General features: G+C 40.5%; 1 protein-coding gene across 5 annotated transcripts in view; it reads right to left on the bottom strand.

The window, feature by feature from the left end:
- Positions 1-25976, bottom strand: part of LOC137950547 (helicase protein MOM1-like) — a 76531-nt gene that overhangs the window by 40229 nt on the left and 10326 nt on the right. For all 5 annotated transcript variants that reach the window (XM_068797083.1, XM_068797093.1, XM_068797101.1 and 2 more), the window contains 4 exons: positions 23638-23765; positions 11484-11659; positions 8545-8672; positions 8164-8448 (listed from right to left, as the gene is read on the bottom strand). In XM_068797083.1, coding sequence (XP_068653184.1) covers positions 8164-8448; positions 8545-8672; positions 11484-11659; positions 23638-23765 — 717 coding nt within the window. The remainder of the gene's footprint in view (positions 1-8163; positions 8449-8544; positions 8673-11483; positions 11660-23637; positions 23766-25976) is intronic.

The raw sequence follows: 25976 nt of genomic DNA, 5'->3' as shown, positions 1-25976 counted from the left end.
ATGAAAAAGGGTATTTTGGTCATTTCTCCCTTATCACATTGCCTCCAAAGTAGAGTATGCTCATAGTATACGGTTCAAGTTTTAGTCTAGTCTGAGCTATAATTAGGAAGTTGTGGAGAGTTTAGAGTAGACGGACATTTATGTGTTTTTGTCTTATCGTCACTTAAGTGACTATTCAATACAAGAGATCAATTTCAGACCTCCTAACAAGTGCCAAATTGCTGCACTCTTTCTTTCTTTCTTGTGCCTTCTTCATCTTCTTCTCTCTCTCTCTTTCTCCTCCCTCTCTTTTCTTAATTTTACACTTTTACATGGTATCAGTGTAATAACATCTTACTCCAGAGACGTTATTAGTTGGTGTTCCAAAGACTTCCCCCCTTGGTGCCACTTTTTTTATAAAGATGTATTGTATTAACAAAGCGGAAATTTACAAAGGAAGAGGGAGCATATCCCAAACAACAAGATGTTGAAGGGAAGCTCCCTGCTTGACAAGCACATCTGCTGCCGAATTTGCAGATCTCAGAATGCGAGACCAAATACAAGAAAATAATGAGGTAATCTCTAAAATCTCCTGAAAGATTTCCCAATGCCTCCATGGTGGAAGAGAGGTGCCCCGGCACCAACCAATGACTACTTTGGAGTCCCCTTCAATGTGGATTGGACTACTGCATTTATCTCTGAACACCCGGAGTCCATTGAGAAGGCGCTCTGCAAACGTTGAGTCGGAGATACCTAATGGACCCCCGCATAAGAAATACACTAATTTCCAGATGGATGCGAAATCACACCTCGAAAACCAGCATTCCAAGGATTGCCAAAAGAAGAGCCATCAAAATTCAATTTTAAGTACCCAACCTCCGGTGGAGCCCACTCTTTCATAACTTGAACCTTGGTCCCAAAATGCATTCTTGCATGGTTGCTCCAGCTATCACGAATAGAGGTGCCCTTGAAAGAGTAGAAAGGCTTCTTCATCAGAAGCCAGGTGGAAATTTGACACATCACTTTTTCCACTACTCTTGCCTCAATTTCAAATTTTGCATCAAACCGCCTTCTATTATGTTCGTTCCAAAGCCCCCACGGCACAAAACTAGCACAGACTGAGAGCATCATTTTACCGAGCCCAAGAAGGGGCTAGCCAATGATTGACTTGCTAAAACAGATCAGATCCGCAGATATACAAAATTGCAGCCCCAACTTACATAAGTCAGCGGTTCACACATTCCAAGAAAACTAGCACAATACCAGGGTCTGGCTGGTGGATTCGGCTTCAATGTTGCAAAAAGGACATAGTGGGTCTATAGAAGGGTGACCCCTTCTTCACAGCACATCCGCCTTGCTCTGGCAAGCGCTCCACATGAAGAATTTTATCTTTGGAGGGCACAGAGACGCCAAACAAAGTAGATATCATGCTCATTCTGCGTTGAGTCCCAACCATTAATGTGTCTATATGCAGATGAAACTAAGAATTTACCACTTTCGTCAGGCCACAAAATGATCTTATCTGCATTAGAAGGCCTCATCCTAACATGATTCAAAGAATCCAATAAATAGCTTGCTTCCATAGCCTCCATATCAGAAAGACCTTTTCGGGGGTGAAGGCTCAAACCACCCCCCTCAAATGCTTCGGCCACTAATATCTCCCTTTGTGTGGAAAGGAGAAAGAGATTTCTGATATCCCCCCTTGGCGCCACTAGCCCATCACTGATAGTATTGCTGACATTGTATCTTTTGCTCATTGTAATTGGAATCTCATTCCTAGATCAGCCAACTCTTTGGCTGATAAATTGGCAAAATTCGGAACTTCCCAACAATCTCTCATTGTTTGGGAAGGTTTCCCTTCTTTGTAAATTGCTCTTTTGAGCTTTTTTCGTTATAAAAATCAACATCATTTCAAAAAAAAAAAAAAAAAAGTTCTTTCTCCAGAGAAGTTTCAGCCACTCAGCCACACTACTGGTTTGCAATTTTTCAAGGGCCTTTTTCAATTTTCTCTGTTGATCGGAGTTAAAAGTCTGATTTTTCCTTTACTTATTGTGCTATAACCCTAGAGTTTTTTTTTTTTTTTTTTTTTTTTTTGAGAAGAAAGATTACAAACCTTGAAGCTATAAAGACATTTCCTCCACAACAAGATGTTGGAGGGAAACGCCCTTTTTCGGTTGAGCATCGGCTAAATGATTAGCCGATCTTGGAACATGTTTCCACGTACATTGTAAAGCAGAAATTAACTTACAGATTTCATCAAATAACTCCCAATGACGCCAAGGTGGTTTGGATGGCTTTGTGCACCAGCTGATAATGACTTGAGAATCTCCTTCAACTAAGAGAACACCTTCCTTTTTTTTCCTTGAAAAGTTTCAGACCGTTGTACAGCCCATATAACTCCGCACAAGTAGAGTCAGAAATACCAATTGGGCCCGCATATGTGAAGAAAAGATTAGCGTTTTCATCGTGAATTACACTGCCATATCCAGCAGGACCCGGACATCCAAGAGCACTTCCATCAAAATTTAACTTAAAATGCCCAGGAGGAGGTTTAGACCATTCAACCATTTCAGGGGCTTTTGCCGGATAAGACATACCTGCAATATTTCGCCAGTTTCCTCGTATGTTTGTCTCCTTTAAATTGCAGAATTCTTTTCGAAGGAGAACCCAAGAGGTTACTTGACCGATAATTTGATCACAAAGAATTTTCTGAGGGAGAGCTTTCTGATTGAATTTTCGATTATTCCTTTTTTTCCATAAATTTCACGCAATGTGCCCAACACAACAAGAGATTAAAATTTTTCCCAACTTCAGGAGACGAGCGCTGACCAAAGTGAAGATTGTGTTATGTAAATCTTGTGATGGGCAATATAAGATTCCGATTTTATCCATCAGTTCGGTCCAGGTCTTATGAGCATATTCACAATGCAGAAGGGTGTGGTCTGTTGTTTCAGGAAACGTATTGCAAAACGGGCATTCTGGATTAGGAACATTAGTGTCACATCTTTGTAACGCGACAGCGGTTAAGATTTTCATGCGGCATATCGTCCAGATAAAGAGCTTTATTCGAGGAGGGATAGGCAGCGACCATGCAAAGACAGCAGGATGTGCTGTATGGGGAGTCGGGTACGAGATTATATAGTGGTACGCAGAAGCTATAGAGAACATACCTTGTTTGTTCGGCATCCAGATGAGTGAATCGGGAGAGCTTTTTAGTGTCACATCAGAGAGGAGTTTGACCAGGTTAGTGGCTTCCAGAGCTTCAGAATCATTCAACGCTCTCCTGAGATGTAGATTCCAATCACCCGAAGACTGCCAATGGTCGGAAACCATCGTGTTTCGAGATCTTGATAGTTGATATAGCCGTTGATGACTATCCTTTAAACAGCTTGAGCCAATCCACCAGTCCGTTCAAAATAGAGTTTCGTTTCCGCACCCGATGTAGCATTTGACGGCAGACTTGAAGGTAGGTAAGAATTTGTCGATTTTCTTCCAAACAAGAGATAACTTATAAAGTCTTCCCCCATCCATCCACCAGCCATTGATTGTTCCGGATTTTATTTTCACCATTTGGCACCACAGCAGAGTGGGTTGCATGTTGAATTTCCAAATCCATTTCAAGAGCAAGGCCTTGTTTGTCGTAGCTATGTCCCGAATCCCTAGGCCCCCCCATTATAATTGGTTTACAAATATCTCCCCATTTTACAAGATTAAACTTTCTTTCCCCATTTGGCCCGTCCCATAAGAATCTTCTTTTTAAAAGCTCTATTCGATCCCGAATAGACGCAGGACAATGATACAGAGATAAAAAATAGGATGGAATACCATGTAGGCAGGATTTGATAAGAACCAACTTACCAGCTTTGGATAAAAATTTCCCTTTCCATGAGGCGACACGCTTCTCGAGACGCTCAACAACGGGGGACCAAGAGTTCTTTGAAGGCAATAGCGGAGTCATAGGCAGGCCCAGATATGTGCTTGGAAAAGATGCAACCTTACACCCCAGATAAGTTGCCATCGAATTGAGAATAGAGGATTCAATATTAAATCCACAAATTGAAGTTTTCTCACAGCTAATCTTTTGACCAGTGGTCAATTCAAAGATATTCAATATTGCTTTCATGTGTGTGACTTGTCTCATGGACCCTTCTCCAAAAAGGATAGTATCATCAGCATATTGTAAAATGGGAATGTCTTGGTTCGGGTCTACAAAAACAGGATTTAGCCATCCCGAGCGTTTTGCACAGCGGATCATGGAGGTAAGGTATTCTCCTACGAGAGTAGAAATGGATGGAGATAGAGGGTCTCCTTGTCTTATCCCCCTAGAAGCTTTGAAATAACCTCAAGGTTTACCATTTACTAGGACAGAATAAGAAGAAGAGGAAATACAACTCCTCATCCAAAATTTCCATCTTGTGCCAAAACTCATATGATCAAAAAGATAGTCAACGAGTTTCCAGTCAACCCGGTCAAAAGCTTTCTCAAAATCAATTTTCAAAACAAACCTTGGAAGGGATGATTTTTTGAAAGAATCAAGGAGTTCATGAGCAGTAAGAGAAGAGTCCAGGATGTTTCTGTCTAGAAGAAAAGCACTTTAACAAGGATTAATTACCTTGGAAAGGACTGCTTTCAACCGATTAGCCAAGAGACGCCCAATAATTTTATATGAACTGGAAGTGAGGCTTATGGGACGAAAATCTTTGGGTAACTCTGAATTTGTTTTTTTGGGAATAAGAGCAATAAAAGATGCGCTGATCCTAGAATGGGTTATTCCCACTTGGTGAAAATTGTGAATGAAGGCACATACATCGTTTTTTAACAAGTCCCAAAATAGTGGTAAAACTCACCATTAAACCATCTGGTCCGGGGGATTTATCTTTAGGTAGACCAAGGACAGCCCGTTCAATTTCTTCTGATGAGAATGGTTTTTCAAGATCTGCAGCTTCTTCAGATGAGATACGCTCGAAATCGAGCTGATGGAGTTTTGGTCTTCCGAAACAGACTTTTGAGTATAGTTTTGTGAAATACTTCACCAAAAGGTTAGAAATGGAGGCACTATCCGTAATCACTCGTTCTCCATTACAAAGAGCAGTGATACGGTTAGTCCTCCTCTGGCCGGGGCAATGGAATGAAAAAACTTTGTATTTCCATCTCCCTCGGCCATTCATCGAAATCTTGAACGTTGTTTTCAACGAACAAACTCAGAACAAAGAAACTTCAGATATTCGAAATTTAAATTATTTCTAACCAATAAATCAGAAGGAGAGATTAACCTTTGTTCCTCCAGTAGATCCAACTCAGAGATGCGGCTGCGAATCGATTCTTTCTGGGAAGTAGCAGAAATTCGGTGATTTTTTTCCCCCAGTCTGATCTTTGTCTTAAGGGCTTTGAGTTTCAGAGGGAGGGCCCAGCCCGGGTTCGGATGATTTTCCTGCTCGAGCCACCATCTTTTGAAGGAAGGAAAGAAGGCCTCGATTAATAGCCAGGCGTTCTCAAACCGAAAAGGAGATCTTTCCCATGTAACTGGACGAGTATTGAGTTGGATAGGCCAATGGTCAGATCCGATTTTATTCAGGACTTGGCCAAAGACGTTGGGGAAGAGGAGGTTTTATTCATTGTTGACAAAGAATCGGTCCAGTTTAGACAAAATAGGGGGGTTCTGGCAATTTGTCCAGGTGAATTTTTTTCCCGAGATGGGCCTTTCGGAGAGAGAAAGACTGTTAATAAAATCAAAAAAAACTCTCATGGTTGAAGAGGTTCGGGAGGCAGGAAGGCTTTTGTCTGAGCAAAGGAGGGTCGCATTGAAATCTCCTCCAAGAAGCCAAGGGAGGTCCCATAACTGGACAGGTTGGAAGATTTCCTCCCGAAAAGCCGCCCGGTCACGGTAACGAGTAGGTCCATAGATGCCGGCTAGCGCCCAAGATGTTCCAAGGTTGTGATCGAGAAGTTGGAGACCGATTGAGTATTGTCCCGGTACTACGGATATAGCATCAAAAGCAATTGGATCCCAGATGACAATTATGCCTCCGAAATGTCCAATTGCATCCACATTGACCCATGCAAGATTGGTGTCATACCATAAATCACATACAATTGAATAATAAAAAAACCGCAGCTTAGTTTCAAGAAGAATAGCAATTTTAGGTTTAACATCAAAAAGCGTTGCTTTGATGAGGGCTCGCTTAGACAGAGAGCCGAGTCTTCTGACATTCCAAAATAGAACAATCATGTAGATCGGGAGGTATTGATATTCTGCACCGCCAAGCCAGCTTCAAGGTAGCTCGAACAGAAGATGTTAGCAAGCTCCGTCATTTTCGAAAATTCCTCTCGTGGGAAGTCTTGTTCTTGCTCCAACAGAAACAAGAGAAGATCATCCCGCGGAGTGGGAGTTAACAGCTTGTGCTACCAATTGAACAATTTTATATGGTCTTAGTGCCCCTAGAGGTTGTTTTGGATCTTTTCCCTAATCCTGTGCATGGACAAGTTTTCAAACCTGCCTTTTGTGCCTGTGCCATTAGCCTATTTGCTGATGTTAGCAAATCTACGACAACAATAGCCTTTTCTAGGTTGCCTCAGCCTACAACGCCCTTAATGGTTGGACTAGAAATTCCGTACCACGTGGAGCTGCTACTGCCTAGAGTCTTTTTGGCCCTTTAAAGTTCCGTTTCTTACTTAGGTTTGCTCTTCTCAACAAAATTCTAATGGTGGATAATCTAAGGAAGAGGGGTAATCTCACCCCCTATCTACTTTGCCCTCTCTGCAATGGCATTGATGAAACCATCCCCCATCTCCTGCTCCACTTCCCCTATTCTTAGAGAATTTGGACCCACCTGCTCAACCAAATTGGCCTCCAGTTCTGCTTGCCAAATGATCTCCTTGGAAAATGCAGGATGATTCTTGGCACTCACATTCCAAAGCTAGGAAAAATCATTCTCTCGAGCTGCTTAGCTATACCCCATGGGGCATTTGGAAGGAGAGGAAAAATAGAAGATTCAACTATAAATTAAGAATTGTGGAAGAAGTCTCCAACTACATCATTTGTCATGTATCCTCATGGCTCCCTACGCTAACGGAGTTTGCCAGCATGAGAGATTTCCCCCCTTCAGATCAACTAGCATATTATGGCTTGCATGTCCGCCTTCCCGCGTCCTCATTCTGTTGAAGCATGGAAACCACCTATTGTTGGAACTCTTAAGCTCAATTTTGATGGCAGCACACACAACAACCCGGGTATTGCTGGCTTTGGGAGTCATCCAGGACTCTATTATCACTGCTCTCATCACCTATTCCACACAACAGGGATGTCCAACTCCACCTCAGCTGAGTTGTTCGCCCTTCTCCAAGGGCTCATTGTTCTTCTTGACCACCTCAATGGCCCTCTTGTAATTGAAGGAGACTCCAAAGTCGTATGGTGCTCCAACCTTGTTGACCCTCCTTGACGACATTGGCCCATCTTTCATGAAATTGTTGACATTCTATCTTTTCTTAATTTTGACTGGTCCCATACTCCAAGATTAGCAAATGATTTTGCTAACTCTCTAGCACAACAACGAGCCTCCCTCCAATCTCTTGTTGCTAGGGGAGCTCATTTAGCTTGACTTCTTGTTTTTTGTTGTTTGCTGAAATAAAATTTCACTTCATTCAAAATAAATAAATAAATAATAGTGTCACCTTTATGTCTTCTACAGACACAAAATGAAAGCTTTGGCCCAAGAATCAACCTAGTGGGGCAATAGTTCACACATGTGATGAAACATAATGTCCATAAGGTAATACCTATACAATCATCTTTTCCATGCAAAGATTCATTACTATCAAGGACCATATATAAAAGGAGGCCAACAACAAGAAAAAGAGTACCCAAAATAGCAAGTGGTGTACCAAAAGTCTAGTGATACAAATCCAAAAAGCACTTTTTGTCCTCACATCAACAAAGCAATGCAACAAAAAGACCACTCTATTAATATATAAAGCTGGACATAGCTAAACCACGTTGAAGATTTTTTTTTTTTTTGAAAATGTGTATATAGACTATAAAAAAGAAGAGAGAAGTACAATCAAACCTAGGATAGGAGGCCTTACTATATTAAACAGTGTTGAAGTTGCCAAGGATAGATTAAATGAGGGGATAGATGCTTGGAAACTGTAAAAAACTGACAAGTCTTATTGAAGATTAAGACGCACCTCATCTACTGTCGAAGGATCTGACTGTTTTCTTGCCTTTTCATGCCAGTTTTCATAATTTTTCATCAGCTTCAGAGCATCAGCTGTGCTTAAAAAGGACTCATTCTCCAACTCCCATGTAGCTTCCTCATAACCAAGACCTTTCCACTTCACAAGCCACTCCTGAAGGCAACTTGATGAGTCACTATGTTCTGTACCAAAGTCCACATTCCCATCCTTTTGAGAAATGACTAGTCTTCTCCTCAACAGCCGCTGAGGCTCAGTCCACTCTTTTTTCCATATGAACTGCTAAGACGAACTTGAAATCATTAGAAATAATAAAATAGAAAAAAATAAATACCATACATATAGGTTACACTAATATGTTCAGCAGTAAAAGACCTTCTCTTTAGAGAGCTTCTTCAAAAGCATCGGAGCTTCTTGTAGAAGTTGGCTTTCTGTTATCCAATGGTTATGAACATGGGAAAGACCCCAGTACTTTACGAAATATTCCTTTTCTTCCTGCATACCTAACATCACCAAAATAACAAAGCCATCACTAGCAAATGAAGTCCAAATATTAGGTAGATAATCAAACAGAATAAGAAGTAATGTTTTATTTTTAAACGGTGATGATTTTATTTCAAAAGAAAGCAAGAAAATACATCAAGGGAGGCCTCCCCTTACAACAAGAGATTGAAGGGAGGGACCCAATTTAGCACAAGAGTCCGCAGCCGTAATGGCTGGAATAAGAGGTAATGTTGATGTCCTTGTATGATTAGCAGACAAAGGAAAATGAAAAAACAAAAGACAAAAATGAGATGGAAAAGAGTTCAAGAAAGAAGATGAAAGATAAGAGTAAGAAAATTAGACAAAAACACATCAGGGTCAACCCCCGTGGACCCTTTTATTTATTTTAGTGGGAAATGATAAAAGGTCTACCTCTCACTTCAAGGGGATGCTTACAGAAAAGGGGGGGAAATACACAAACGCTTAAGAGATTCCTATTCAAACTGGAATATAAGTATCTGTTTTCTCAATGAATTGCTTAGAAACTGCAAGTGAACCCTAGAATAGCTCCAGTAAATATATAATCCACTTGTTCCTCGAACATACCTGAGTATTTGTCCTTTCAACACCGCATCTCAAACAATGAGGCCACCATCTATATGTTAAGTCTGATCATTAAGTACTGAATTACAGGTAACCTAAGTGGCTATCTGACGGTCAGAGTACATCCCACAGGGCTATGAATTTGAAAACAAAATCCGACATCAAACTCTTCAACTGCATCAACTCACATGCTGTACAAATCATGACTGTTTTCTCCACCTCTGCACTGGAATGAGTAAACTGCAGCTTGCATTTACTTTCCCATACAACCAAATCACATCCAATAAAGGTATAGCATCCCATCGTCCCCACCTATGTGATCCACATCATTCCCACGGCAGCATCAAAATATGAGAAATATCTAACCTTGCTCCTATACACCTGGAGATCCCTTCAAATACCTCAGAATCCTATGGTGTTGATAATTCTTTAACCACCCCTCTTGTAACATTTTTTACTATGTTCAACTCCTTATTGCTGCTGTTTTACATGATGACTGGTCTTCTTACTAGGTTGATGTAGAAAACACTCTTACGGTGATTTACTAAATAATAGAAAAACTTTCAAGATTTGCTAATCAAAACAATTTGTGGTATATAGGCCAGTTTTGGAAATAGTGGGTAAAGGCTATCTACAAATATGCATGAGGACAGGACTTGATGATAGCTTGGTACCCGCCTCCAAAGAACTAGTTAAAACTCAATTTTGATGACAGCTCTAGAGGAAATCTTGGGCCCGCAGATGGAGAGGGGTGGTCAAGGACACAATGGGGACAATACTATTACCTGCTCTACGCCTTTTGGGCAAAGTGAGTAGTCCACTGTGGCCGAGCCCAGAGCTCTTCTACTGGGGCTTAGACTATACTTTAAGAGGTTCTCAACCCCTTTGGTTGTTGAGGGTGATTCTTTAGTGGTGATATCATGGGCCGCGAGGGATTGCCCCCTGCAGGTCAATTCTTGAAGTACTTTGATGAGACTGAGGACATTAGATGTTCTCAACACATTTGCTGGTAGCATGTTTGTTACAGTGCAAAAAGAGTGGCAAATAGCTTGGTTATGGAAGGCATCAGCAGCCAGCCCCTCATTTTTAGCATTTCCTTCCCTTTATGATTTCCTTATGACTTGTGTTTTGTGTATTCTATTTGCTTTACTTTCATTGTTTCAGTGGTTTCATCCCTCTTAAAAGAATCCCCCTTTCTCATTGCTCTCAAAAAAGGGCAAATTTAACAGGAAGCAGGCCCAAGCTATGCCACTTAAAAAAAGGGACAGTGTAATGATTTCAACCAATGGGGCAGTTTTTGTTTACCAAGCCAAACTCGTACAAGAGGATGGCAGGACGGTTTTTGGTAGGCCCAGCCTATGGGGTTATAGGACCTTCTTGCCTAGATTATAGAGGTCATACTTAGTTCTTATATGTTAATGGGTAAAAATGTAAATAAAATAGTTATATTTTTTTTTGGAAATAGTGAGAAATTGATAAAAAAAAATAAGATAGGATATACAAAGACGTATACAAACTAGCTAAAAAAAATACATTCAGAGTGATCAACTACCGAATCCAACTAACTCAAACACAAGCAAGATCGTCTGCCATGGAGTTAGCAGTCCAGGGGACATTTTTTGTGTAAAACAGTTGTAATTGGTCCAATTATCTTTTCACCAGAAAAGGCAGTTATCTTCAATTTCCCTTCATGTACTTGCTGCAAATATCTTTTTCATTTCAATGTCATAATTATTTGTACCTGCTGCTGGCAAGTAATGCCAAACTTCTTTTAAAATTCACCCTCCTCATCCATAGCACCTATTCCACCTAACTAATTAACAATCCTCATCCATGGCACCTCTTCCAGCCATTCACGGCAATAGAAGGAAACAACCAGCTTCTCACATAGTGGGGACATTTCCACCTAATTCATTCACAGCAATGGAAGAAAACAAGCAGCTTCTCACTCTCATTGGCGGGGGAGGGGGGGCGGGGTCGACAGAAATAAAAATAGCTTGAGATAGACCAAGGAAGATAGTCTCTTCTTGAATACCATACTCAATATTCTTCCAAGAAAAAAAAATGAAAATGAAAGATGAAAGAAGAGATTGGAAGAATTCATTTGATTGATCTCTACACAACCTCTCTTTCACACCTTTGAGAGAAAAGGGCCATATGAGACTCATACATAAGACAAAAGATATAGAAAAACAATACCCTACCACTTAACACCAAGAATGTCTTACCTTCATCATTAATGATGCAAATGGTCTCCACTCCATCAGATATTGAATGTACCCCAAACTTCACCTTCTTTTTCACACAAGAGAGACAGTGCCAAGAACCAAAAGGGACATCTTTCAAAGGGGGGTCAAGACAAGAAAGGTGATAGTTCCTTCCACAGCTTTTTCCATCACAGCACCTACATTAATAGAAGATTACCAAATTAATCTCATACACACCTTCAGAAGTCCCTTGCATGCTTCACACAACAAGCAAAGCTTCTTGCATATTTGGTTAGAGAACATTGACCGGTAGTCAAGCAGCATAAGCCCTTCGCACTATCCAGTTATGACCTTAAGACCATTATCTTTCATACCCTATTATGAAGGATAGAAGATTCAATTACACTAAGATGAAAACATGCGAAGTAAATTTTTACTAGTTTTCACCAGGTAGAATTTATCAGAAAGGGTCAAAGGAAACCAGTAAATTCTAATAGACAATAAAAAAGGAGCACAATTTCCTATTAAGCAATCAACATATGCAACAGACATGACTTATATAGACCCATTTCAAGCAAACATTACCAGTATGGTATTCATGGGTTCATACAAATCATAGGCTATACACAAAATAACTCAATCTGATCTTCCACTGTTATAAATCAAAAAATAAAAAATAAATTCCAATAAGCACCAACCTCCCGAAAGGCATAGTCCAAACTATGCATAAGTCACAAAATAAATGAGTTTAAATACAGCTACATGCATCAAATCTACTTATGATCCTCAAACAAAATAAAACCAACTTAACCTCAAGTAATTAAGTGGAAGATTTTTTCCCATACTCTTTACGTCTAGAAGGGTAAGCCAGGTACAAACATATCTTTCTTTTTTTAATGAAAGTGAATTTCATTCAAGCGGAAGCAAGAAAGAAAGAAAGGAAAGCCTAAACAGAGGAGTCTCCCGTAACAACGAAGGACTGGAGAGAAACTCCTTGCTTAGCTAAAGAATTAGTTGATCTTGGAACAAGAGACCAAGCACAATTCAAGGTTTCCACAACATCGGTTATTTCAAAGAAGGTATACCAATGCCACCAGGGGGGTGAGAAAATGAGGATCTTTGGAGTTGCCTTCAATAATCAACTTGACATCCCAATTCGGCAAATGATTGTAGAAGAAGAGGACATCATGGATGGGGGCATGGAGCTTGGCTGAGGTTGAATCTATAATTCCAAGAGCACCCGAGTAAGACAACAAGATGGAGCCTTCCCAATCTCTAAAGACCACACCAAACCCAGCACTGCCAGGGTTTCCAAGGGCAAAGCCATCAAAATTTTATTTTGATAGAATCATGAACAGGAGGCGTCCACTCTTCCCATGGAGATTGGCCTAGAGAAGCCAAACATTTGAGCAATGAGACGCCAGTTTTCCCTATTCAGAATTCGACCAGCATCAGCGAATTCAGGTCTTGTATGAATCCAAGCAGTCATCATTCCGGTTACCCAAGATTGAACATCTTCTAGAGCAGAGAATTTTCCATTCAAATGCCTGTGGTTCCTTTCAATCTAAAGCCCCCATGAGAAGTGAATAATGCACACTGAGAGGAGGCCACCCCATGAAGTTGAGAGTTGATGTAGCCCATCAGACGAGACCACACTTCCTCCATAGGCTAATTTCCAACCCATTTATCTCTCTAGAACTCTAAATTCCCAATTCTGCAAGTAATTTGGTTTGCAGGCTTCAGGGCAAGCTGACAAGGTGGTATTCAAACCCATTCGCTGACCCTTTACACAGAAAATTTCTTTGCAGCCTCTCGATTCTGCTATAGACATAGCTGGGGCAAGGAAAGACAAGTAATATGCTGGTAAACCAGCAATGCAGTAATTAAGGACAGTTAATCTCCCTGCTTTAGAGAGCAACCGACCATAACAAGTAGAAAGCCTAGTTTCCATCTTCTCGTGGACTGGCTCCCATAAGTTTTTATATGGTCATATATCAAGGTCGAGAAGAGCATTTACTCTACTCACTTGTTCTAAGGTTCCTTGGCAAAAACGGATTGTGTTATCTGCAAGTTGTGAGGGGAATGTCAATATCATCCTCTTCAGCAATGGGCCAGATCCAACCCTTCTCTTTAACTGCATAGAACATTGAAGACAGGTATTCGCCAATCAACTTGAATAACAGGGGAGAGAGGGTGTCTCCTTGTCTTACTCCTCTCAACCCCTTAAAGAAACCACAGGCTGTTTCATTAACAAGTAGCGAATATGTTTCTAAGGTGATGCAACTATGAATGGAGAACACCCATCTCGAGACAAATCCCGTGAGCCTTAGGATATCATCCAAAAGATTCCAATTTGCTCAGTCAAAGGCTTTTTTTAGGTCTAACTTGAAGATAACTCGAAGAGTCCTACCTATCTTGAAATAATGAGTTATTTCATGCATTGTCATCGTCAAGTCTAATATGTGCCTTCCTTTGATGAATGCATTGCCAATTGTGAATTATAGAAGGGAGGATGACAATTAAGCCCATGGGCAAGAAGCCTAGCAATGATCTTGTAAGGGCTCGAAATAAGACTTATAGGTGAAAAGCCATTGGGATGCTCCACATTTCTTCTTCGGTACAAGAACAATAACGGACGGACCCATAGCACAACACACAAGACCTTTTATGATAGAAGCTTTGAACCATTCCAAGGACGTCGTCACAGATAACTGGTCAACAATGATTTTAGAACTCTCCATTAAAACAGTCTTGTCCCGAGCCTTTACCCTGCCATGCCCTCTACTACCTGCTCAATCTCCTTCTTAGAGAAAGGAAGCTCAATAAATTCAGCAACAATTGGGGTGATTTGCCATGAATCTTCGATCATATGGGTGTTTCCTCCATATAAAAATCTACAAAGAAGCTCAAAAAAGCACCAAAGATTTCCCAAGTCTCGATCAACAAGCTTTAGCCCAATAGAAAAGTACTATCCCAAAGGGCAAAGATGCCCCTGGAATGCCCAACAGCATTGACAGCCCTCTTTCCAAATTAGAACAGTTCAAGGTCTTGAACAATGTAGTCTTGCATGACTTGCATTTTGGTTTCTTGAAGTAGGACAATGGAGGATGAAGAAAATGAAGAAAAAAACCTACTTTTTTCATTTTCATTCATTTAATCACAACTACAATGGCTACAATATATACAACAAAGGAGAATGAATTTGGACATATTTCAACATATAAAGAATTTGAACATATTTCAACATACAATGAGTTTGGACAATAAGAGAATAAACCTGGACATATTTCAATAAACAATGAATCTGGACATATTTTAACACTCCCACTCAAGCTGGTTTATAAATGTTGAGCGTTCCCAACTTGCCTATTAGGAAGTCAAACTGTTGTGATTGAACACTCTCTGTGAAGATATTTGCCACCCATTGTTTGGTAGGAATAAACAGAATCCACAATACTCTTTCATCTACCTTCCCTTTTAATAAAATGTTGATCAATCTCAATGTGTTTTGTTCTATAGTGCTGTACTGAATTATGGGAAATACTAATACTTGTCTCGCTACCTAAGTATAACTTCATAGACTGGTTGAACACAATCTTCAACTCACTTAGAAGTTGTTTTATCCAGAAAAGCTCAAATATCCCTTGTCAATGGCCTAGAACTCAGCTTCAGCACTGCTTCTAGCCACCACATTGCTTTTTGCTTCTCCAAGTCACTAGATTCCCTCCTACAAATGTGCAATATCCAGATGTAGACCTCCTATCAATTATACTTCAAGCCCAGTTAACATCGGCGAATGCTTCACACATACATTATCACTCCTCTTGAACAATAATTCCTTTCGTGGAGTCCTTTTAAAATATTTGAGAATCCTATAAACTGCATTTTAAGTGCTCTTCACGAGGGGAGCGTATGAATTGACTGACAAACTCATTGTAAAAGCAATATAAGGTCGAGTGTGGGATAAGAAAATCAATTTCCCAACTAATCGATGATATTGTCCCTTAATCAACCTCAACACCAGCATTTGCACTCAGCTTGCACTTTGCATCCATGAGTGTTTCAACTGACTTGCACCCTAGCATATCAGTTTCATTGAAAAGATCTAAAATATATTTTCTTTGAGACACCCAGCCATTAGAGTGTTTAAAAAACATGTGTGATCTACTTGGCTTCGAAGGTACCCATAGTTCTTTAGAGCTTTAGTGAACTGATCAAACCATTCCCTAGGAGGTTGTTCAAGACCATGAGTTGAGTTTACAGACTTTTTTGCACCTAGTAAGCTTGCAAATCCTAGACGTATTTGCCAATACACTTCCTCAAATTTACAATTGAGGAAAGCATTCTTCACATCCAACCGTTGCAATGACTAGTCCATAATAGCTGCAAGAGACAACAAGATTCTAACATTTATTTTTGCAATAGGAGCAAAGGTCTCCTGATATCTAATCCCCATGTATGAATATATCCATTTTCTACCAGCCTTGCTTTATACTTATTGACCCATCAACCTTATATTTCACTGTCAATACCCACTTACAACCAACTAGACTTTTTCCTTCAGAAAAAACCAATTCCCAAATCTACTTTTTCTCTAACACCTTCATCTCCTCAACAAACAATGGGGAATTTCTGCTTTTGACAAGTTAGAAAAAAAGACCCTAAAGCTTGAGGACAAACTGTGATAGGACACAAAGTGAAATATACGTTCACGGCCTTATGCCTTTTCTATGAGCATGGGGACATTAAAGTCTTGAAAATTAAAAGATTTTGGACACAAGGAAGATTCTACATTACCTAATGTGCTTGGAATTGAATCTTGATGGTCTATTTGAGACTATTGCTCCACACCTAGTTAGTTATGCCTCCTCGTATAGAAACGCAGCTCTGTGTTTTTCTCAAGTAGTATTTCTCCCCCATGCATTAGATTTTTCAGTTTCTTCTGCAATAGACTCCTGTTTAGGAAGGGAATCTACGATAGGAAAAATCTATGGTTGAGGAGACAACGTGATTATTACTAGACAAGAGGTAAATGAAGAGATACGCAAGTGAAGAATTGTTTCCCAAAACGTTTCTTCATCCAAATGATTCTCCCCCTGAAGAGAAAATTGGGGGAAAAACTGAGATCTTTAAAGAAAGTGACATCCATACTCACATAGACCTTGTTGGTGGTAGGATAAAAACACTTATATCCCTTTTGAGTTGGTGAGTAACCAAGAAAGACACATTTACAAGCTATGTTTACTACAAGTATGACTATGAACATAAACAAACACAACACAACCAAACACCTTGGTAGATATATTATTGAAGAATTGTACATGACGGTAGGTCTCCAACTGAATATTGAGAGGTTTTTGAAACTGACATACCCAAAACGGCATTCAATAAATGAGGTAACATGTAGTAAGAACGGCTTCTCCCTTGAAGTGTTTAGGAACCCCAATGGTTAACATTTTTTTTTTGAAATAGTGATGATTTTATTTCAAGAAAAAAGAAGGTAAATCAAGGGAGACCTCCCCTTACAACAAGAGATTGGAGAGACCCAATTTAGTAAAAGAATCCATAGCCGAATTGGCTAATCTAAGAAAATGGGACCAAGTACAAGGAATAGAGGTTACAAGATCCATAAAGTCAAGATAGAGTTGCCAATGATGCCAGAGCGGAAATGTCGAGGAGAAGCACCATCCGATGACCACCCGAGAGTCCCCTTCAACAATGAGTGGACCAAAGAAATGATCATGGAAGATACGAAGTTCGTGAAGAAGACCAAAGAGCTCTACCGTAGGCAAATCAGCAATGCCGAGAGGACCCGAGTAAGAGATAATAGCATTCCCACAAAGGTCGAAAATCACCCTGCCATCGATGTTAAACTTGAAGAGACCAGCTTGGGGAGGGGGGAAGTCCAAGCAACCATCTGAGGAGGCAGAGAGGGAATGGACATCTGAGAAATCATCTTCCAGTTGGTGCGGAGAGGGGTACAAGAGAGACACTCGAACTCCCTTCTGGAGCACATCCAAGCGAAGATGAGACCCGTGGTAGTGCAAGAGACCTCTGCAACCGTGCGGGAGATATGATCAAACCTGAGAATTCCTCTCCTTCTAGAGGCACCAAGGGATGTGGGAGACGCAAGCCGATACAAGGAGCTTACCCAGTCTAGGGAGGCGAATCCAAGAGGGGTAGAGACACAGTGTGCTCAAGTCCTGAGGTAGAGACCCAAGTTGTTGAGGAGAGAGGACCAAACCTACCAGGCAAAGGAGAAGTGCAGGAGGACGTGACAAGTAGATTCCTCAACCCCATAAAAAGGGCAAAGAGAATCTAGCGATGAGTTATTGCGCCGAAGAAGATTGTCAGTTGTGTGAATTCCGTTGTGGCAAGCACCCCAAAGGAAGAATTTGACACAAGGGGAGGGGGGGCGCATGAGGTGCCAGGCAGTAGTGGCTAGGTGAGTGATAAGGGTCTGGTCCAACCCATGAGGAGCTAATAAGTTGAGGAAACTGAAAAACGACCACTGTCATCAGTGAACCAAATTATTCGGTCAGCCACATGAGCCCGAATAATAACATAACCAAGATCATCAATCAAACTCCAGATGGCAATAGCCTCCTCATCAGTGAGATCACATCTCAAATGGAAGTCCCAAGGGCCATTTAACCAAGAATCAACAACAAAGAGATCACAGCATGTGGTGAGTCGGAGAAGCGGGGGGAAGGAGGAAGCAAGTGGGCCAACACCTACCCACTAGCCAATCCAAAAATTGAGACTGGATCCCTTACCAACAAAAAATGGGACAACAGACAATAAGACCAAGAACAAATGGTGAAATGTTTTCCTAAGGGCAGAGAGGTTGTGTCTGCTGCTGTCAATGATCCATCTAGACCCAAGAAGACGGAGTTGGAGGCCACCATCGATTTCCAATAGACCGCCGAGCTAGAATTGAGTTTCCAGAACTTCTTGAGGAGAGCAGCTCCCATTTCCTTGTTGCATTTGACCCCCATACCACCCATCATTTTCGGCATACAAACATCATCCCAATTGACAAGATGATAATGAAACTCATTGTTGGTTCCGCCCCACAGGAATCGCCTTTTAATCGTGTCAGTGCACCGACAAATGAAGGCCGCATAAAGAACAAATGAGAGGAAGTAGTTAGGTATACCAACAAGACAAGAGTTGAGAAGCGTCAATTTACCAACTTTAGAGAGGAACCACCCTTTCCAAGTACACAATCGTCACTCAAGCCTTTCAATCACCAAGGCCCCAAGCTCCTTCCAGGGACTACTATCAATATAAGGGGGAGCCAAAGATAAGAGGAGGGGAGATCAAGCAACCCAAAGTGTCTACCATAAGCTGGAGAAAAGGGGGATCAATGTGAATTCCCATAATAGTCATCTTCCTCTAGTTGATCTTCTGGCCGGATGTGATCTCAAAAAGACCAAGGAGAGCCTTGATATTGCGAACTTGGTCAAGTGTGCCAATACCAAAATAAATAGTGTCGTTTGCAAACTGGAGGAGCGAAATATAAAAGATGCTCTAATCCGAGATAGCATCAAGCCAACCAAGGTTGCGGGCCAAGTAGAACATGGAGTACAGGTACTCAACATTAAGTTTGAAAAGGAGCGAGGAGAGGGGGGTCTCCTTGACAACTGCCACGGGAGCCGTGAAAGTAGCAACAGGCGGTATCGTTGAGAAGCAAAGAGTAAGAGGCCGACAAGATGCAACTCCAAATCCAAGATCTCCATCTATCCCCAAAGCCCATACACTACGTGACATCATCCAAGAGTGTCCAACTCACACGGACAAAGGCTTTCTCAAGGTCAAGCTTGAGGATGAAGTAGGAGAGGTGGTCGATAATCTCGTGTGCAGCCATGGCAGAGTCTAGGATGTCTCTACTAGAGAGAAAAAAGCTCTAGACCTCTATGGATGATAGTGAGGAGAATAACCTTGTGACAACGGACCAAGATGTGCTCAATTATCTTGTATGGCCTAGTGGAAAGATTAATTGGTCAGAAGTAACGCGGGTGCTCAACATTAGCTTTCTTGGGAACCAATGCGATTAGGGAAGCTTTGATACTTTTGAAGGTAATGCCCCAATCATAGAAGTTGTGAACCATAGAGAGAATGTCCGTCTTCAAAGTAGGCCAACAGAATCTATAGAACTCGCCATTATAGTCATCAGGACCCGAGGCCCTGTCACGGGGAAGGCCCATAACGACGTCTTCAATCTCAAGATCCAACAAGGGGAGCTCAATGAAGGCAGCCAATGTGAAAGAGATCGAAGAGAACTAGAGGTCCAAGAGCCGAGGATGGTGATTGCATTCTTCCCTATACAAATCTTATAAAAAATTAAGAAATGTGTCAGTAATGGAGGCCCTATCCGAGATAACTTCATCCAGCCATATCTGAAATAGACAGAGAATTAACCTGGTTAGTCCTTCGACTAGCTGAGGCGATGGCATGAAAGAATCTTGTGTTGGCATCACCCTCGGCCAGCAATCAGTCTTGGAGTCTTCTCTTCCGTCAGGGTTTGAATGATGAGGAAGCCAGTGCGTTTCGCTTGCTCTTACTCAGCCCTAGAAGTGTTATCCTTCGTGAGCAGGTTCATGATAAGTTGATTTGGAAGCCAAGTGTTAATGGTATCTTCTCAGTTGCCTCCGCTTACTCCCAGATCAGTGGAGAGGACCCCAACGCGCAAGAGCACAAGGCCTACATAGCTCTCGGCCCCAAGCAAGATAAAGTTCTTCTAATGGACTGCCATTCCGGAATAAATCCTCACTGCCGATAACCTTCACAAGTGCGGATTTACCACTCCCGCTAGTACCTGCCCCTCTACGGCTTTTGTGGGGAGTCAGTTCAACACGTTCTCCTCCACTGCAGCTACTCTTGGAGTGTTTGGATGGCTATTTTCCAAAATATTATCCAACTGGACCTTCGTCAGGACCTAGAATTGGCAAATTGCTTCTCTCCACTTTCCTCGCTCACATTCCTTGGTGTCTATGATTGGAGCGCAACAACCATCGTTTCAACCTCGAGTTCAGCAATTTGGAAAGCATTGTCTCTTGCACTATGGGTCTAATCTCTAGTTGACTGCACACCAGGAAGAAATTTGCCCCCCAGGCAGGCATCTCCCTTCGTTGGAACTAGTGTCTTCTGACGGGACCCCAAAAGCCGCCTACTACGGTAGAATGGATTCCTCTTCCCAGTGACTGCATCAAGTTAAATTTTGTCGATAGCGCTTTGGCGTGCCCGGGACCAGTGGGTGCGGGGGGGGTGTTTTCAAAAACCACAAACGCTCCCTTTTCAAAAAAGAAAAAAAAACACATAGGCGAGATCATCCTATCCTATGCTGGGTCAATTGGTATTGCGGGCTCCAACACCGCTGAGGTGACTGCAATTCACCATGGAGTTAAAATCTTCAAAGACCGACTGCATGGAAAGTTGCTCATTGAAGAGGACTCCAGAGTTGTTATTAGTTGGTGTTTGAGCTCTGCCTCTCCCCTTTGGCGTCATTGGCCGACCATCTCTTCTATATCAGACATTGTATCTACCATCTCTTCTACATGGTATCAGGTCTCTAGGTCGGTCAACTCCTCGGCCAATAGATTAGCTAAACTTGGGACCTCCCTACAATCTCTCATTGTTTGGGATTGTCCCCCCACCATGTAATTCAGCTCTTTGTAGCTCTTTAATATAATTCAGCATTATTTTTTTAAAAAAAAAAAAAAAAAAGGTTACCAACTGGACCTACCAGCATACTCCAGAATCCACTCGGTCTTCCACGTGAGCCAGCTAAAAAAATCAGCAAGTGCCCCAGTTTCCTGCCAGCCATTGCCAGCATGTTTAACAGCATGCAAATCTTCAATACTCGACAACTCCCTGATGGGGACTTCAAGGTATTGGTCTAGTGGAAGGACCTTCCAGATTTTGATGTAACATGGAAAACTTACGACACTATCCAATCCCAATTTCCTTTCTTCCACCTTGAGGACAAGGTGGCACTGAAAGAGAGAGAGGGAAGGGGAGGGTTGTCAACAGGAGGGTAAAAGTGGAAAAGAAGTTGAACAAAGCATGAAAGGGGCTCAAGAGTACATTGAGGAAGCACCACCTGCTAACACCAGTACTGTCCTTTAAGAGACAGTTATGGACAGAGAATAGAGGGAATAAGAGACGAAAGGGATGGAGAGGAAGAGGGGGAGGACATCTGGGAGGCTCTAAACCCTCAATGTCTAGTGAGGCACTGAAGATTGGAAGATTGTGGGAAGAAAGAGGCCCTCTGGAGTTCTAGGTGCTATCAGCCAACAGAAATTTTCTTCAAGGTTCCAACAAGTTTCCACTCAAACCTAAGGATTAAAAAAAAATGTTTAGTTCATTGGTGTAGCAAACTTGTCGAACAACACATGGGTTACAAAAGACAGAACTCCAAAAGCTAAATCCAAACATTAATGAGAACTACAAGAGTTTTATTTCACTGAAGGTGAATTTCCCCAAGCTAAGGAGAACTATGGATGATCAAGAGTTCCAAGCAACTTCAAGGAAGAAATATGTTTTAATCTGGATGGTTAAATTTTAGGGTTATGGCTATTTAAAGCCACTAGAATCTTGCAATTGGCATTTAATAAATGAAATTCCAGAATTTTGTTGATTTGGGTGTGAAGTTCTTTATCTCTCTCACATGGAAGTGAATTCCAGATCAGGTGTGACAACTCCTTTCTCCCATTTTTACTTTTTTTTTACTTTTCCTTTCCAAAATCTCTTCTTTCTCTATTCTTTAATTGTCATATTTATTTCAGTAAGAAAAGAAGTAAACTTTTGGTTTTACCCCAACTTTAGTCATTTTTCTTCAATTTCAGGGCTATTTCTTCTATTTCAGCACTGTTTTCTGCAATCTCCACACTTCCCCTACCTTCCCTTCACCTATTCATTTTCATTTATAGTTCTTTCATCAAAATCTGTTTTTTTCATCATTTGAATTGAATAAATCAAAGCAGGACAGACCAGGGAAATTCACCTTTTTATTTCCTTAACCAGTTTTGAGCTCTCTTGAACCTTAGTTTTTCCAACTACCCAGATTTGTCAAAAGTTTCCATCCCAAAAGTATTTCTCCTCTCTCTAATACTTTCATTTTGAATCTTGTAAAAAGCTTCTCTATCCTATTTTGGGCCAGTGGGCATTGTTGATTCTAATACTGCTAAAGTGAGTACTGTTTTATTCAGATTCTGAATTTTCAAAGAGTGTCTCCATAGCAAGCTGCTTATTGAAGGAGACTCAAAGACTGTCATCAGCTGGTGTTCAAAAGATAGTTACCCCCCCCCCCCCCCCCCCCTTAGCGTCACTGGCCTATTACTGATTATCACTGATTGTATTGCTGACATTGTGTCATCCATTCATTATAATTGGAACCTAGTTCCTAGATCAGCCAATTCTTTAGCTGATAAATTGGCAAAATTCGGAACCTCCCAACAATCTCTCATTGTTTGGGAAGGTCCCCTCCCCCCCTTGTAATCTGCTCGTTTGAGCTTTCTCTTAATAAAATTCAGCATTATTTTTAAAAAAAAAAAAACTCTTGTAAAAGCTTCATTGCACAAAAGAAAAATTAATTACATATAAATAAAGATAAAACAAAAAATGATAAGATAAAACACAAATACAATCAATTAGCATGACTGAAATTTGCAACCAATTGTTGTAATGATACACTCCTCTATTTTTTCCTCTCTAATAATTTCATTTTGAATGTTGTAAAAGCTTCATTGCACAAAACAAAAACTAATTATATGAAAATAAAAATAAAACAAAAAAATGATAAGATAAAACACAAATACAATCAATTAGCATGACTGAAAATTACAACCGACTGTTGCAATGATACACCCTCCTTTGTGCTTTCTCTAATACTTGTTATGCAAGTCTGTGGTAATTTTAATATATTTTCAAGGTTTACATTAATTTATCTATGGTGTTAGTATGCACTTAATACTCTTAATCAGCTGATTGTTTGTCACTCCATTTGTAAATTAATTCAGCCTCTATTAGAATCCTAGTACTTGAAGTCCTTGCTGTCCTACATCATTTTCTCTGATGATTACAAAAGCAATAATCAGGTAACTGTTAACCATAGGAAGCCTTAAAAGTATCATTTCTAATCAGGTAAAACAAATGAAGCAAAAGCACCTACAAAAGCTTTCCACCAAGTTTACATTCAACGCAAACATTATTGCCACCATCTGATGGATCATGCTGAATGCTATTATCACTTTCTTTAACAATTCCTGCAGCATCGCCAACTCCATGGTTCCTTCTATCCTAATGCAGAACATTGAAGAATCTATTTCAGAATCAATTTTCAATTTGAAACATTCTTCAATGGGAAAACATATAAAAGATTCATATATGATCAATCATGAACATCAAATAGAACAAACTACCAAAAAGACAACCTTTTTGAGAGGATGTGACATGTCTACTATAACACACGGAGGTGATAGGGCTGGCTCAAAAAGACTGGATAAAGCTCATAACAAGTCCAGGGGTATTTTTGTCATTTTTCATATTTTCCAAATTACATTTTTCTCTTATAGTATGGCTATTAGATAGAGAATGAGTTATTTTATCTCTAGTTAAATTTTCATTCAATTTAGACATAAATTTTAGGAGATATGTAATATTGAGTATTGAGGAGCATTTTAGTCCTTTTGTAAATTTTCACTCAAACCCTGATTATAAAGAAGTTGGACAAGCCTTTCTGGTTCGGATTCCAAGGCAGCAAAGTTGCTCCTCTTCCAAAACTCTTTTTCCTCTTCTATTTTCTATCCAAATCACATATTTTTCATGGTATCAGAGTAGTAACGCAATTCTTGGGCAGGTTTCTCTTGATTTTATGGATCTTCTCTCTATTTTCAGCAATCTCCGTAAAGGTTTTTTCCAGATTTCTGAATTGGTAGGGTAAAAATTCCAATTTTTTCCCTTTTTCTGCCTATCTTAGCCTATTGGCTAATGATTACTGCTTCTATTTGATTGATTGTTGGGATTAAAAAGTGTTTAATGATTTCAATTTGAGGAAATTTTTCAAATTTGCCTGCATCATCATCCATATAGCTTGCATCATCCTGGTTTCTTGCAATTTGGTCATTCTTTCATTAATTGATGGCCTCAATTGCTGAAATTGATCACTATTGGTTCGGAATTGAGTGAATTGGGTATTGAATTGCCCCAATTGAATTCGGAGTGGGGCCCACTCGACTGCACAAGCATAGAAATTTGGGGAAAGTGTTTCCCTTAGGTTAATTGACACTCTAGTGTACTGAGTTGTGGTGTTTGGTGATATTTAATGTCTGATTCCAGCACACGTCCAAAGGACTGCTAAGAGCTCAGATGTGAAATTCTCTCAGTCTATTCAGATAACTACGATCCAGTTGAATGGATCAAATTATGTAAACTAGTCCAGATTAGTTTTGATGTATTTGAGGGCCAAAAGAATGGCAAAATATATAACCAATGATCCCTCGATACATGTTACTGAAGATAGGGTGACAAAAGATAACTTAGTAATGACCTAGTTGATAACTAGTATGGAATCCAGATTTAATTACCAGATTTTGAGTTGCAATACTACTAAGGCAATGTGGACTACCTTGGTTTCCATGTTGTCTCAATAAAGTAATTTATCAAGGACTTATGAGTTATATGTGAAGTTCTTTAATATTAAGCGTGGAGGTAGATCAGTGACAAATTATTTCACTGAGATGAGGGGAGTACTACAGGAGATTAGTATGTTTCATCCTTTTAATACGAATGTTGAAGACATTTGTAATAAAGAAGATCATATTCAAGTAGCTCAGTTTTTGGATGGTTTGGAGCCAGAGTATGATGCTATTAGAGCCCAATTGTTGGTCAATGAGGATGTGACCACCCTTGAGCAAGCCTTTAACAGAGTTCTTCGAGTTGAAGGTGCAGTTGTAAATAATAATTGAGTTAGGTGGAGCACTCTCAAAAATAGTTGCTCTTTTTTTTTAAATGATGCTGAATTTTATTAAGAGCTCAAACGAGCAGATTACAAGAGGGGAAGCCTTCCCAAACAATGAGAGATTGCTGGGAGGTTCCGAATTTTGCCAATTTATCTGCCAAAGAATTGGTTGATCTTAGAACGAGGTTCCAATTACAATGAATGGATGACACAATGTCAGCAATACAATCAATGATTGGCCAATGGCGCCAAGGGGGAAGCTACCTTTTGAACACCAGCTGATGACAGTCTTTAAGTCTTCTTCAATAAGCAGCTTGCCATGAAGCCGCTCTTTAAAGATTTGGAGGCCGAATAGAAGAGCACTCACTTCAGCAATATTTAAATCAGCAATACCCACCAACCCAACATAGGGTCGCCACTACTGTCTCTAAAAACACCACCAGCTTCAGCCGGCCCAGGACAACCTAAAGCACTACCATCAAAATTGAGTTTGATGCAATCGTAAGGGGGAGGATCCCAGGTGGCCATAACCGGATTCCTGCAGGGGTCCG

Source organism: Aristolochia californica, unplaced genomic scaffold, assembly GCF_029961685.1.
Source record: "Aristolochia californica isolate CCGP_79_NKW_82.1479 unplaced genomic scaffold, dmAriCali1.0.hap1 SCAF_1, whole genome shotgun sequence".
NCBI classification, from domain to species: domain Eukaryota; kingdom Viridiplantae; phylum Streptophyta; class Magnoliopsida; order Piperales; family Aristolochiaceae; genus Aristolochia; species Aristolochia californica.
The sequence above is the reverse complement of the archived record's forward strand: the minus strand, read 5'-3'. Positions and strand labels throughout refer to the sequence as shown.